The sequence below is a fragment of the Peromyscus eremicus genome, chromosome 18, assembly GCF_949786415.1.
Source record: "Peromyscus eremicus chromosome 18, PerEre_H2_v1, whole genome shotgun sequence".
Classification (NCBI taxonomy): Eukaryota; Metazoa; Chordata; class Mammalia; order Rodentia; family Cricetidae; genus Peromyscus; species Peromyscus eremicus.
The window spans coordinates 27,518,565-27,534,283 of NC_081434.1; the positions used below are offsets into that span (position 1 = coordinate 27,518,565).

The following is a 15,719-nucleotide window of genomic DNA, read 5'->3' on the forward strand; positions in this document are numbered from 1 at the left end:
AGATCCATTTCTCCCAGTACAGCTCAGATCGACAGGAAAATTTTAGTGCATCCTGTTTTTAACCTTCCCTTTACAGCTTTCTACTCCTATGTGTGTGTGTGTGAGTGGATGTATAAATATGAATTATAATATATACATTTCCACAAAGACTTAAAATTTTATATATTGAATTTATAATAAATATATGAGAAATATATAATGTTAAGACTTGTTGAAATTAGAGTAATTTACTTTCTACTCTTAACCATGGTAAAATAACTGAAAGTAATTAAATGCATGCTACAAGTCCATGCTATTTTACTACTACCAACCAGCAGCCTGAGCCTTCTCTGGGAGCCAACAATGGTTTCCCCAAGGTCTCCAGTCAGAATCTGTGTAGAGGACTCTCAAATTCCCATCGACAGTTCTAATCCCAAGTGACCTCCATACCTTGAAGGTCACTGTACATGGTAACTTCTCAGAACTATCAATATCCATCAAGAGCTCTCTCTTGACTTCAGATATCCCATTTCTTTTCTTTCTTTTTTTTTTTCTTGGTTTTTTGAGACAGGGTTTCTCTGTGTAGCTTTGGTGCCTTTCCTAGAACTCACTCTGTAGCTCAGGCTGGCCTCGAACTCACAGAGATCCACCTGGCTCTGCCTCCCGAGTGCTAGGATTAAAAGTATGCACCGCCACCACCACCACCACCACCACCACCACCACCACCACCACCACCACCACCACCACCACCACCACCACCGGGCTCCATTTCTTTTAACAGCACCACCACCCTTTCTGTCTTCAATTCCCAATCATCGCTGACACCCATCAAGCTGTCCAGTCTACCAGTAAAGATTGGATGATTGTTCTACTGGGATGTCTCCAAAGTGGTCCTTTTTTTTTTTTTAATTGCCATGGCCTTGACCTTGGTTCTCATTCTCTCCCATCTGAACGGAAGACAGTTCTCCTGGGCATAACCTTTCCCTCCAGTTCAAACCTCTGTCCCTCGGGCCACACCAACATCTGATGACTTTTCCTAAGTCTCAGCTTCCATGACATTGCTAACACTTTTCCAACCCCTCAAACAGCTTTTAGGTTATCTACTGGAACACAAGCTGTATTCCTAGAATTCAAATGTGCCTTCAAACTGATTTCCACTCTTTTTTTTTCCGGCATTGACCCTGTGTGCCGGATGTTGTTATGTTAACTTGACAGAGGCTAAACTCGTCTGAGAGGAGGGATCCTCATTTAAGAAAATGTCTCCCATAAGAACCAGCTGTAAGGCATTTTATTAATTAGTGATTGATGGGGGAAGGCTCAGCCTATTGTAGGGGGTTCAATTCCTGGGCTGGTGGTCCCAAGTTCTGTAAGAAAACAGGCTGAGCAAGCCAGAAAGCAGCACCCCTATATGGCCTCTGCATCAGTTCCTGTCTCTGGGTTCCTGCCCTGTTTGAGTTCCTGTCCTGAATCCTTTTGATAATGAACAGTGATTAGGAAGCATAAGCCAAATAAACCCTTTCCTCCCCAACTTGCATTTTGATCATGGTGTTGCATCACAGCAATAGCTACCCTAATTAAGACACCCTGTGTATGTGACTTCCGTTTCTACCAAGTGTACGGCTTTGTAATAGCATGTACTCTGAGCCCTTGCCATCTTTGTATCTACATTAACCCTCTCTATTGCTAATAAAATCCTACCAACCTCAGGGCAGTGGTGGCGCACGCCTTTAGTCCCAGCACCCAGGAGGTAGAGTTAGGAGGATCTCTGAGTTCGAGGCCAGCCTGGTCTACAGAGTGAGTTCTAGGACAGGCTCCAAAGCTACAGGGAAACCCTGTTTCAAAAAATAAAAACAGCAACAACAACAACAAAAATTCCTACCAATCATCGATCATTTGATGCATCTAGTATACATAAGCATCACTTCTATCAATCACAGGACCAAGTTTTTGCTCTACTGCCAGTGATTTCTCCTCCCCTTCAGATAAAGAGATGGCCTGTGAGGGTGCCTGGCACAACCCTAAGGGATGCTGTCCACATCAATATCTGGGGTTGTGACAAGTTCACATCTTCTATATTCATGGCCTCATCTCTTCACTTTTTATTGTGTATCCTGCGCATACTCCATTAGTTATTTCTGAACTTCGTAAACTTACTTCAAAATATGATTCTGTATTAGTGCCTTTTTTTGTAGGCCATAACTAACACAAGCACACAACTATGCTATGCTGTTGTGCGTGCACCAATGTACCTTTTACAGTTTGTTGGAATAACATTGTGAGAAGAAAAAAAGAACACAATTTCCCTATAACGTACCAACATAAATGAAGCTTTTAATGCAAGCTATCTCTATTTTATTTCTCTCTTTTAAGCTGTATTCCGTACAACAAGCCCAGCTGTTGTATGGGTAGTTGATATCATCTAGGTGACAAAGTCAAATTCTAGTGTAATATATAATTTTTCATGTTTGATGCCAAATAAACACAACTTTGACACTTAAAAAAAAAACTTGTTTTGTTTCCAGCTCATCATTTAATTCCTTCCACATTATTTCTTTACTTTTAAAATATTACTCTTATTTTGGTCTACAAATTTTATTTCCTTCAGAGAATTAACTATTCAGTGTTTTCCCTTCTGCTCGGTTAAAATAATTTAAGCCTCACCAATTCATTCGTTCAACAAACATTCACCAAGAATCCATATTGTCCTTGCAATGTGCTCAGTTCTGGGGATAAGGCGTGAACCAGACAGACCCTGTTCCTGTCCTTGCACGTTACAGGACTAGTGGAAGTATGCGTAACTCCTTTGATATGTTTGTTCTAAAATGTCATCAATTCTTTTCCTCCTAAGTAGTGGCTTGGGTTCCCCCATCATAATCCAAATGTCACAGGGCAAACGCCACAATCCCAACCACAGGATTGAAGAACTAGGTACCAAGACAGGATCCCTGAAATGCAATCCCCAAACCAAACCACAGTGGAAAGCACCTGAGCTTTTAGGATGCAATTAACCCTTTAAGGTGAGGTGGTGAACGACTGGTGTTAAGGAAGTGAATGTCAGTTATGAGAAAGACACAGTGATGTTTGTGCTGGGTCTAGAGGAAAGAGAAAGGGGTTTCTAGTAAAAACAATGGTTTCAGCTTAGAGAATACTGTTTTGGGGGGAGGGAGATTAATTTCTTTATCATTTCTTATATTATTAGAGAGGGGAAAAATGAGCCTCGGGAAGCTGGGATGGGAGCAGATAAGAGCTATACTCATGCTCTGCGCGTGGCAGTCAGGGGGATGGCTGATGGCAAAATTCAAACGTATATGGAGCAATTACTATCTCATGGTAAGTCCGGTTGTTAAAAAATGGTCTTTTATACCAATCAAAGTGAGTTATTAGAGCAAGACGCAGAGACTATGACCCAGGGTCCCCTCAGGGAAGATTCACTCTGGAGAGATAATTTTGGAATCTGGGACAGAGTGACAGCTGGAAGGACAGTGACCTGTAGGGAAAGGAGAGAGCTCAGCTGACACTCTATCTGAAGTAAGAAGCAAATGGTCCTCTGACACGAAGGTGTGGAGGAAGAAGTGAGAGGCTCTGGGGAGAGAAGCAGACATTCCTACTAGCTATAGAAAATGCACATAAGGCTCAGTGAGCAATTATTAATGACCAGGTACCGGAAGTGAAAGTGAGTCAAAGGCTGAACTGATAATGGATTAAGTTGATGGCTTTCTGGGTGTCCCACCAACCACGTCTCTACCTGAGAGCAGGAAAAGTAGATAGCATGAGAGATAATGAACATCTGTCCCTTCTTGCCTTGCCATACTCTTCTTTCTTGTACAATGTCTCCCACCCCAAACCACACAATCACATCAGATATCTGTTCTTGGTTTACGGATTCAGTACACCAAGCAGGCCTGCACCAAGTGACGTTTTGCCTTGACAGTTTTGTTCTGACTAGGAGACACTGATTTTTTCCTTTAAATGGTAGGAGAATAGTTTGGGGTTTTCTCTTTATTAAATATCTACAAATGGGTCACTAGCATTTGATAATAGTCACACCTAAATAAAATTGGTTGTATTTATTGTTTCTTTATTATTTTATTTTACTCCTAATTTGTTCTTTTCCTTTCACTCCAAGTCAACCATCAATAATTAATATTTTATGTCTCTCCCATCTAAAACGAGCCCACGAATGTGGACCAAGACTCCCTACCTTTCAAGAACCTGAGAATCTGCCAGTGCGAGACACACAACTCAACTTTGTAACAACTTCAGCCTACATTTAGACATCAGTGCCATCAAGGACATAACAGTAAAGTTTGTTTCTAAATGTTGGCGTTTAAGATCTTCTACGGTTCTCGCCAGGTTCTTGCAAGCTCCTACGGCTTGATTTCCAGCAACAGTAACTTACCACTGTGCGAAGGTAACAATGTTGATACATCCACAATTACACCTCCTGAAACTCTCTCTCCTTTTGTTGCAACATACTGAAAAACAACAAGAAAAAAATCCTCATTTGCTTCTGGGGCGATTCTGAAGCACATCACCAGCTGGGCATTGAGAGACGCTGATCTAGAAATGCAGTAAATACAGTAGCAAAAAAATGGCTGGGCAGGGAGGGGATAATTCAGACACGTAAGAAGCTTATCTTCATGTCTGTCCTATAGGGAAGAGAGATGACACTGTCTCAACATCACCAGCTGAAATAAGTTAAAATATATATATATATCGATAATGTTTATATGCTGGGTCACGTGTGGGTGTATACTGACAGACACAGTAAGAGATAATACCATGCTGAAGATTATAATCGAAGACAGATAAAGTGCTGGGGTGAGAGGTGGAAGAGTCATCTGGGTCAGTTACAGTAGGTTGGAAAACATTTAAAATAATGGTTTTGTTTAGCTTCAGATAAAATGCTAAATAAACTGGTCAAAGTTAAGGGCTGCAGAAACCAGACTGAAGGAAAAAGTTGTATTAAGGCTGCAAGAGAAAGTCATCTAAAGTGTTTTGAGCGGGAAGTAGCATCACAGAGATTTACGAAGGACCACGACAAAGAAAGCATTTACAAGAGCTGGTGAAAGAAGATTCTGAGATAGCAACTCAGGCAACAAATATAAGACAGACAGACACGGGTGAAAAAGGTTATCTCCAAAGGACGCAGCCGTCTGTGGAAAAGAGAACACAGGCAAATGGGCCTTCAGAGACAGTTACTCCACAGGGAAAGGCCAGGATTGAGGGAGGTCAGAAACAGCAAAAGATCTGGAATACACTGCATGGCAGGGGCAGCCCAACAATGAACAAAGACGTTCACGCTCATGCACATGCACAGCAGGAGAAATGGTAACTCCAAGCTCATTTGAGCACACGGTTAAGAGAGCAAAATACCTTATCTCGTTATCTTCTTCATTAATCTGTATATTTTCAACTGCCCTTGTAAGACTTGACTGTTTCTTCTGGGAAAAACAAAAACAAACAAACCAATGACGTGTACTATAGAAACAGCAGTGGTCTTCACTTGTATTGTTGAAGGCAATTAACTGCCGTCTTGGGTCCTTTTTCTTTCTTCCTTTTTTTAATAATTTATCTGATTTTATTTTATGTGCACTGGGGCAAAGGGTATCAGATTCCCTGGAACTGAGTTACAGACAGGTGTGAGCTGCCATGTGGGTGCTGGGAAATGAACCCAGGTCCTCTGGAAGGGAAGCCAGTGCACTTAACCAGTGAGCCATCCTCCACCTTCTTCCCCCACCCCATCCTTTTTCTTAAGCATGCAAAATCTTTGTGTGCAATGAAAATGATGCAGGTATTATCAACTCAACATTTTTTAGGCTGTTCTATAAATAGTAACCAAATTAAGAAGCCAAGTCACAATGATTTAGCACGTTCAAAATTTTAGACAAGCTTCAGTAAGAGAACAAAAGAGGTAGCATGTCAAGTAGCAGCCACATAAAGACACTTCTGCTTGGCTTTTAAGTACAAGCATATGATTCTCAACATATTTTCTTCCTTTTCCTATTTAATTCAGACCATTAAACTGGGACCCACCCCCCTTCAGTGTGCATTTTCTGTTCCAGGACTGCTCCAATGCACGATGAAGAACGATGGGAAGTTTTTCTAAAGCTTGAATTTCATTGAGGCTCTACGTTATAGTAAAAATGACTGCCCCCACCAGCACAGAAGCATTTCTTGGAAAAGAGTATATTAATCACGTGTATATATGTTTATATAGTATGAACAAATATGTGAAGTTGATGATGGGGTGGGAAGAATAGCAATGCTCACCTTCCAGTATAAGGCTCCAAAAGCAAAGCCAATTACAAGAGAAATGAGAGCCGGCAATGCCATGGCTGTCCATTGGAGGCCCGGGTCTTCAGGGGTCTTTGCGGCTTTCCCTGTAATTCAAACAACACGGTGGTAAATACAGCTGCTGACTTCTGGAGGTCTGCCCATTACGCTGTGGTTGTTCCCAAAGGTTTCCGTACTGACGTGGACAATCCTTTACAGTTTTCAAAAAGCAGGCTTTTCTGTTGAATTTTCTTTTTGCAAGCAGTATAAATCCATATAACCTCTAAAAGATGAAGGCATTTTAAAAAAGGAAAGAAACTCAACAGGCAGGAGACTTCAAGTGCTTAAGGTTCATGCATATTTGGAATACAAGATTGATATATTCCTGGGCAGGAGGGATTTCTACCATTAAGCAAATCTCTCTTCTCTAATCGATTGTCCAATATTATCTAGCTTTCTCGCTCTTTAGCATTCTGACCCCCCCAACTTTAAAGAGCCTTGCAAGGTGGATCAGATCCTGCATGCATTCAGCTGGGGTTAGTCTGTTGCAGACAGTAAAGTATTAAATGCATGCTGCAGATACAGCACTTTAAGCAGCCTTAAAACGATGACGGTTCTTTGCTCATTCACAACCTCAGTACACGCAGGGGAATGGGATTTTTTTACTTTCTACATCAGAAAGTTTGAAATGACCCGAAGAACGACCGTTGCCACCACTGTCACCCCTCTCAAGATAATACCTTAAGGACAAAAGCCAATGGTACTGACAGCTGATACCTTCCCTGATCCTGCTTCACCTTTCCTTGAGAAGCTGCAAGTAGTTAAGAAATATATACCAATAATGTTTATATGCTCTGTGTGTGTGCGTGTGTTCAGGTGTGCGTGTGTACTGACAGATACCATAAGAGATAATACCATGCTGAAGAGTATAATAAAAAACAGATAAAGTGCTGGGGCGAGAGGTGGAAGAGTCATCTAGGTCTCTTGCTCCCAAAGCGGAACTGACTCTTATTTTCCTATAGGACTCCTTACGAAGAACGACTTAGTTACTTGGAAACCTTGGCATGTTTGCTAGCCTGGAATTTCCTTTCTAAGAAATTAGAAATTTCCAACAATTACAGGACCCACATTAAAATAGGATCAAGGTAAAGTGACAGCTTTTAGCTAACCTTATAACAGGAATTTGTTCATGAGGTCAGCTTCCAATTACTTATTTAGCATCTGACACCCCTCTAAGGGATTACTACAAAGGAACAGATCTACTGTGTATGTAAACTCTTGCTGATAAGGGGAAAACTCACAGGTTTAATCTAAATGGTAAGAAATAAATCTTATCTACTATAATGAGAACAGGAATCCGCTAATCCTCCAGCATGTGTAAAGGACGAGGAGGGAATTTCCTAATTCTGATTCCTGTACTTCCAACATCATGTTTACTTGGGAGCTCCTGCACATTCATGGGTTAGAGAGGAAACTAAGGTGTGGGTGTTCCGTATAAAATGCAGGAATTGTGTGGGGAGTTGTGGGAAGGGGTGCCACTCACTTACATAGTAATAAACCACTTCCTCAAGACAAAATGAACAGTTCTCTGGTCTGCTACATCATACAGCCTCAGGACAGACATGTTTTAGGTATCCTAGGTTGGGGACCAATATGCATTTCTCTCTCCAAAACAAAATTTCCCTTGAGTTACAAACAGATTGAGTATAACAGAAGCAGTGATATACATCTATAAATAGACTAGATATTGTAACTGTAATTCTTACTTGATAACTGTTTTGTTATATATAATTTTACTATGAACATTCATTTTTAATTAAACAGAAAAGGAGAAATGCTGTGGGATTATGCTTTGTACACTGGTTTAATAAAATGCTGGTTGGCCAGTAGCCAGGCAGGAAGTATAGGTGGGATAAGTAGACAAGGAGAATCATGTGAGGAAGAAGGCTGAGTCAGGAGATGCCAGCCCGCCATCCAGAGAGCAGCATGTAATGGTACACAGGTAAAGCCATGGAACACGCAGAGATGTATAGATTAACAGAAATGGGCTGAGTTTAAGTGTAAGAGCTAGTCAGTGGTAAACATGAGCTAATGGCTGAGCAGTTTTAATTAATATAAGCCTCTGTGTATTTACTTGGGTCTGAGCAGCTGCGGACCAGGAGAGACACAGAAAAACTTCAGCCACCTACATCACAAGCAATTTTACCACTTTGGAAATTTCAGTATCACTGTCTACAAATAAATAATTAGACTATCTGTGTTTGTCTTCCCTTTGAAGGACAACCAGATATGGCTGCCACTATCTACCGGGACCATTCACCCTAGCACGACTGTAGGCACAAGTTGTGCAGCCTAAATGCAACAACATTCCTTCTACAGGAAAGGAAGAGAGAAGAACCATAAAGACAAGGGGAAGAAAAGGCATGGTGATATTCCTTTTCCAGAGGTCAATGTTGCTTTTGTTATCTCACACTTGGAAACCAGGCCTCAGTTCCCCCAGGTACACTAATCGTGCCAATCCTTGCAGAGAGAGAATAGCTTTATCAGAAAAGGCTCCTTACACTAACTCCAGGGAGGACTTCAGCACCTCCACCGCAGCTCTCCACCAGAACTGGATGCCTCAGGGCCCACATGAAGAGTATTTGAACCAAAGCCCATGCATATAACAGAGCTGTGCTTTCATACAGAGACTGCCGGCCAAGACTTTGCAGGAAAAGAGAGCCAATCTAGACAGGATCTGAATCATCCTCAATCCCTGGGTAATAACTGCATGGATTATATCTCATTATTATTAGAACCTGTCCGTGGTTGAAAGAGCTTATGGACTGATTTGTTACAAATCACAGTAATCAACATCTGGAAAATACCTGGAACACAGACAATGGTATTAATCTTGCTGGGCTTCTTTGTAGGGTGTTAGCCTGCTTAAGAACTCCAAGACAATGGCTCTCTTGGCGCTTAGGAAACAGGCAAATGGTTTAGATCCCAAACTCAAAGGGGTCACTGCCCCACGGTCTAGCTGTCTTCATATCAATGACTAACTCTTACTAGACATTAAGTATGGCTCCATGCACATGCATACCAACTGATTTAAATTCACAGAAGTCCTGTAAGGGGGGATTATCACACACCAGACTAAAGATTTAGAAAGCATAAGCAACTTGCCTAAGGTCACCCAGCATGCTGTCATGTGTCCAAGTCTCCTGATTCATAACAGATCTCTAGGAGATGTGTACTTGATCACAAAGCAAGGCTTTCTTTCTATACTATTTCAACACTGTTTGGAAGGCTCTCAAATGTAAGTGTTCAGGAAACACTATTTTGTTTTGCATAAAGAATGGTACTATTTACTCTGTAACTATAATCCCATTCATATAAATGACAGGCCTGTATATGACTTCCCCCTACCCACTCACATCTTTGATATGTCTTGGTCCTCTGATTATCACAACTTATAACTCTTTTGTTTGTTTGTTTTGTTTTTCAAGACAAGTTTCTCTGTGTAGCCCTGGCTGTCCTGGAATTCACTCTGTATACCAAGCTGGCCTTGAACTCACAGATCCACCTGCCCTTGCCTCCTAAGATATAAACACCACCTGACTTCTTATAACTCTTATCTCTACAAACTACGATGCTTTTTTCAAATTTTCCTGATCATTCTTCCCCCAAACAGATTAATTTCCTTGACGCTACAAGTAAAACCATTTTAAACTTCTATGATGATTCACATTATACACTGTATGTAGATATTTCCTTCATATCTCTTAGGATGTGAGCACCACAAAAGACTGTTCTACACATTGGTATCTAACTTATGAGTGACATTATTCCTAGCCAAGCTGTGACATGTAAGAAAGCAAAAGGGCAAAATAAATAAAAACAGAGAAGGAGAGGAAAGCTAGAACAGGATGGATGTCTACCTAGCCAACAACAATAAAAAGGTTTAAATAGCTTTTGGACTTCGCATCCAAGTTTTCTTGAAGTTGGTAAGTAGGACATTCTTTTGCTTTTAATCATGATGGTGATAGCCATCTCAAACCACATCATTATAATCCTGGAAACATTATATGAATTTCACAAATTAGCCCACAAACAGTACAAAGGTGTGATCACTAACAGAAAGAAATAAACAAAGTGAGTGAGACCCATTACTGATTTAGTTTCTAGCTTTTGGCTTCTTTGGGCTGGGGAGAGAGAGCTCCACTAAGACTCAATGCTCTCTTGAGGGATGGAAGTTTAAGGGTTGCTGACTTGGGTAAGTTCAGGGTTGTACTTGATGGAAATGAACTGTGCAAATTAGAAGCATTTCAAACCTTTTGATGAGTCTCTTAAAGAGACAAATAATAATCTGTACATGCACAGGAAGACACATAACAAAGGCTGGCAGGAACACAGCGAGCAGACACACCACAGTCTCACAACAACACACAGAGGTCTGTGGCACAGAGTGTTCAGTATCCATAGTACTCTAGAGACAACTCAGAAACCTCAAACCTTAAGTACGAGGTTACCTTTTCCTTGTCCCTAACCAAGTTTTAAAACAAGCTTGGAAAGGAAGGCGGAGCTTATCGATCAGTAATGACCCTCTGAACAAAACTCAATGGCCTCTCAAAGAATGCTACAGAACCCAGAAGCCATCTAACAACATAACAGTCATGATATTCGGCATATGTTAAATTATTACTGACTGTTTATAGAGAAATATCTGGCCACATCAGGAACACACACACACACACACACACACACACACACACACACACACAAAGCCATAGAGATTAAATGCTCAGATGACAGACATCTTCAACTTAGGTGGTAAGAGTGTTAGACAAAAAAGAAAATGTCTTGATAATGAAGATAGAAAATCTCAGCACCGCAGGGCGGTGGTGGCGCACACCTTTAATCCCCTTTAATCCCAGCACTTGGGAGGCAAAGGCAGGCAGATCTCTGTGAGTTCGAGACCAGCGTGGTCTACAGAGTGAGTTCCAGAAAAGTCGCCAAAGCTACACATAGAAACCCTGTCTCGAAAAACCAGGGAAAAAAAGGAAAAATCTCAGCACCAAAACATAAAGAGTAAGCAGATGGAAATTCTAGAACATAAAAAAGAAACTAGAAATGAAAGCAGACTCTGGTTCTAAGATTTAGTCCAGAGGTGGTAGAAGGAAACCTAAGCAAACTGGAAAACAAAGAAGTGAAGAGTATGGATTGAAATCAACAAAGATAAAGAGGTTTCACAAAATGAATACATGGAATCCCAGCACCTGGGAGGTGGAAGCAAAGTATCAGAAACCTGTGACCAGCCTAGCTACACAGGGAATTCAAGATTAGCTTGGACTATGGAAGATCTTTTCTTAAGAGAAGGAAAAAGAAAAAGATAAAATAAAAACAAGGTGACTTTTGTGCCACCTACCACAACACCAAACTGACAAAATTATGTGTGACTGGTTGGTTATCTCAGGAGAGAAACAAGAGAATAAGGAGGAAATATTTGCAAAAACTATGAGCAAACTCTCCCTAGCTTTGGGATTGAAAATAAAGTTAGAAATTCAAGAAACTAGACAAAAATCCAGGAAAAATAAATACAAAGGAAGTCACCTGTCATTGGCATCTTTCACATTGCTCAAAAAATAAAAGAAGATAACATAAGGGGAAATACATCCAGTGTAAAGTACATGAAGAAAAAACACATCACAAATGACTGATTTTGCCTTTCAGATACAGTATCTGCAGGCAGAAAGAAAATGTAATGCTGTCTTTAAAGGAAGAAAAGAAAAAGTTACTAAGCCAGAATTTCCTACCTAATAAAAAGTACCTCTACATGCAACAAATACTACAAACATTTTTCAAATAAAAAAAAAGAAAAGATCTGTTGCCAACAGATCTGTGTTACAGAAAATGCTAGAGGGGTTCTTACTTCCTGAAAAGAAGTAATGTTAGGTAGAAACTTGGATTGAGGAAAGAATGGAAGCTACGAAAATAACACAAAAGGTGACACACTTTTTTCTACTTGAAAGGACACATAGTCGCTTAGAACAACAGTTTGAAAACTCTAAATATGAGGGTTTATGACTTAAGGGTATGACATGTATAAACACAATAGCTTGGTTCAGGTAAGGTCCGTGTTTTTCTTGAAGTACACCAATATTAGCTCTAAGAAAAATATCACAAGTTAAGATGTATATTTTAGTTCCCCAAATCACTATAAATAATGAAAAGAGATATTGAAGGTCAAATAGAGATGACATGGATCCCTCAGAATAAAGGGACTAGAATGAAGAAAGAGAGTACAAAAATTAGAACAGGAAAGCAAGTGGAAAAGGTGACAGATCCAAGCTCAGCCACAACAATGACATTATACATGAAGAGTTGAAATACCAGAGGCAGCTGGGTGTGGTACCACATACCTGTAATCCCAGCACTTCAGAGGCTGAGGCAGGCAGAGAGTAAGCCCGGTTACACATCAAGAATTCATTTCCAAAAGAACCAACGCACGTATGCATATTTTTGAAAAACCATAGAAACACAGTATACAGAAGTGTATGGGACTCAGTAACACCAGTGCACACAAAAGAACTTTTACCCTCTAAGAAAAAAAAAATTAGTTTAAGATCAACGATGTAATTTTTCCAACTTAAGAATCTGGGACAGGTTGAGTAAATTAAAAGCCAAGTAAGGAAGATGGAAATAGTAGCTATTAATATTAATATCAATGAGACAGGAACAGAGACAGATGCTAAAAGTGGTTTCTCCGAGAAGATGAGTAGGAAAGCTTTAAGTTGACACATGCATACAAGGCCAAGTCCCTTTCAGAAACTTGTCAGATCTGCTGTATTACGAATTTTAGGTTTCTGGAGCCTGTCCTGCAAACACTGGACGTTGTAGACTGCCAGCCAATGAGCTCTGGCAGCATCCTTCCACCTGATATATTAAACAACTACACTGTGAAATGCATAGATAGATGTTCTTTAGAATGATAGACTATATATATTTTTATTTTAGGTTCAGGACAACGTTTGATGGAAAAAATTCTGAAATGTGTACTTCAGAGATTTTTCTTTGAAAACTCTATGAGCTCCTATAAATCTGTAAAACAATGAGACCAAAGTATACACAGTATATTCAATAACCTTTGTAATTATTGTTGCACAGACTTGAAAGTAAGATAGTCTTCCAGGAACCTGGGTTCTTGGGTAAAGAGGACAGAAATTTTAGGGAAAGAAGTACATTCTCCTCCAATATACATCCTTAGGTAAAATAACGACGTCACCAATTTTCTAAACATGCAGTAGTACATACTGAGACACAAAACTGAAAATATCCTTGGAACTGAAGAGAGTTAGCACATGCACTTGAAATTTTAAAACTCCATTTTGACCAGGGACATTCTCCATAAAGTTTATTTTAAGCCTACAATGATTTAAAAATAAAGAAGTCTTTATCATATATCTACAATTAATTTCATGCCTTATTTAAAACAATCTTAGCAGAAAGTTCATTGGCCTAATTCCTTCATCATTATCTTAAACTCTAGGGTAATCCAATTCTATAAATCAGATATTTAATTGTCAGGAAGACCATACAAGGAATAACAGTAACAGAACAGTATGATTAGTAATAATGTATAAAATTTCCGTAAAGTCCATGCAATACTCCTATAGAGGCTACTCGGAGCCATGCATGCATTAAAGCAGATACGTGTACTTACTATTACTGCTACTGCTGTCATTCCTAAGGGAGCTGGCTGCAACAGGGGGTAACATAAATGGTTTTGTGACACTGACTCTGGAATCTAAATAGAAAGCAATAATGCGTCAGTGTTACATGGTGATTTATATGAATTACAGAGTCCCCAAAAGGTGAAAGTGCAATATCAGAGTATGTGCTGGGCCTGCTCCCCAAATCTAGATCATTCAGTTCCTATTTATTCCATACTCAGTCCTGCAGCTCAGTTGTATCAAGAAGTCCATCATAGTCAGTCTTGTAGAACAATGATTTATTGCATGCATACCCATGCTAAGAAACGTGAACAATGGAAAGTTGTTGGTAATTCGTCATGTTTTAAAAGAAAGCAATGAAGTTAGTTCTGTCATAGGGACCCAGCTCAGGGAGAACAGGGATTAGAATTAACTAATAAGGATCAGAATTTAAGTCCTAAGGAAAAGATATGAGAAGTGAACATCAGGGACACTGGAGACAAGGAATAACATAATTCTACTCTACTAACAAATATCAGATAAGAAAAAATGTGAACCACCATCATGTAATGTTAACTCCCACAATTCTTCAATTTAAAAATATTAAGTACTGTGTTTGTCTTGGAAACTGAGATATCTCTAGTGATTAATAATCATTAGTAGTCATCGATATTTGCTTTTTTTATTAGAAAAACACACATGTTCTTACTATAGCAACACATTCAGTTGATTCAGACGATTTGTCTTTCTATATACATTTAAACTAGAAATGCTTAAATGCCTTACCTTTCTCAGGACCTAATGTTGATGAAAGCACACAATCATTATTGTCGGATGCCACCATAAAGTCCTTGAAGGCATCAATGGATCTATTGAAAATACTAAAGAATTCTTCAGGAGTAAAGAGCCTGGCTTCTTTCGGTGATTCTTTTACATTCTAGACCAATAAATAAATAAATTAAATAAATAAGATTCCATTTTTCAAATAACTCATAGACTTGACTGATGTCCAGATAATGGACTATTGACTATGTTCTCAGAGATTCAAGTATTTGAACTCTACAAGCAAACAGTTTTGAACAGCTGTTCTACTAGACACAACTCAGATTAGCTACAGATTAATGATGCCATCAGATAAGTCTGAGACTCAGGACCAAAGCAACTAGGGGGTGGGGCAGAAAGAACAAAGAAATACAACAAGACAATGAAATGATTCCAACAAATAATTAAGAATTTACAAAAAAGCTTATTAAAGTATGAGTGTTAGCTTTTATCATTATTGGCTTTTTGAGACATAGTTTCTCTGTCTCACAGCCCTAGCTGTCCTAGAACTCCATTTGTAGACCAGGCTAGCCTTGAATTCACAGAGATTTGCCTGCCTCTGCTTCTTAAGTGCTGAGATTAAGGTGTGTGTCACCACACCAAGTGAGTGTTAGCTTTTAAAAGACGCCTCCATAACACGTGTTCTAAGAATTTACATCTTGGCATATTAAATATGGACAAGGATTTGGATTGAAGGGAACTCTTTTAATTTTTTTTATTTCTGAATTATGTGTACATATGTGTTGGGGGTGAGAGTCGTATGTGTATGTGTGAGTACAGATGCCCATGGAGTCCTGCAGAGGGTACCATACCCTCTGGGGCTAGAATTACAGATGATTGGTGAGTTGCTCAACATGGGTTCTAGAAACTAAATAAACTTGGACCCTTTGCCTGAACAGTAATTGTTCTTAACTGCTGAGCCGTCTCTCCAGCCCCACTGGAAATTCTTAT

General features: G+C 39.7%; 1 protein-coding gene across 2 annotated transcripts in view; it reads right to left on the reverse strand.

Moving 5' to 3' along the window:
* Kitlg (KIT ligand) overlaps nt 1-15,719 on the reverse strand; it is an 82,951-nt gene that overhangs the window by 3,892 nt on the left and 63,340 nt on the right. The window contains exons 5-9 of one of the 2 annotated variants that reach the window (XM_059245439.1): nt 14,733-14,883; nt 13,958-14,041; nt 6,253-6,362; nt 5,356-5,423; nt 4,379-4,454 (exon numbers count right to left, since the gene is read on the reverse strand). In XM_059245439.1, the coding sequence (XP_059101422.1) occupies nt 4,415-4,454; nt 5,356-5,423; nt 6,253-6,362; nt 13,958-14,041; nt 14,733-14,883 (453 nt within the window). In that variant the 3' untranslated portion in view covers nt 4,379-4,414. The remainder of the gene's footprint in view (nt 1-4,378; nt 4,455-5,355; nt 5,424-6,252; nt 6,363-13,957; nt 14,042-14,732; nt 14,884-15,719) is intronic. The other variant, XM_059245441.1, reaches the window with a different exon arrangement.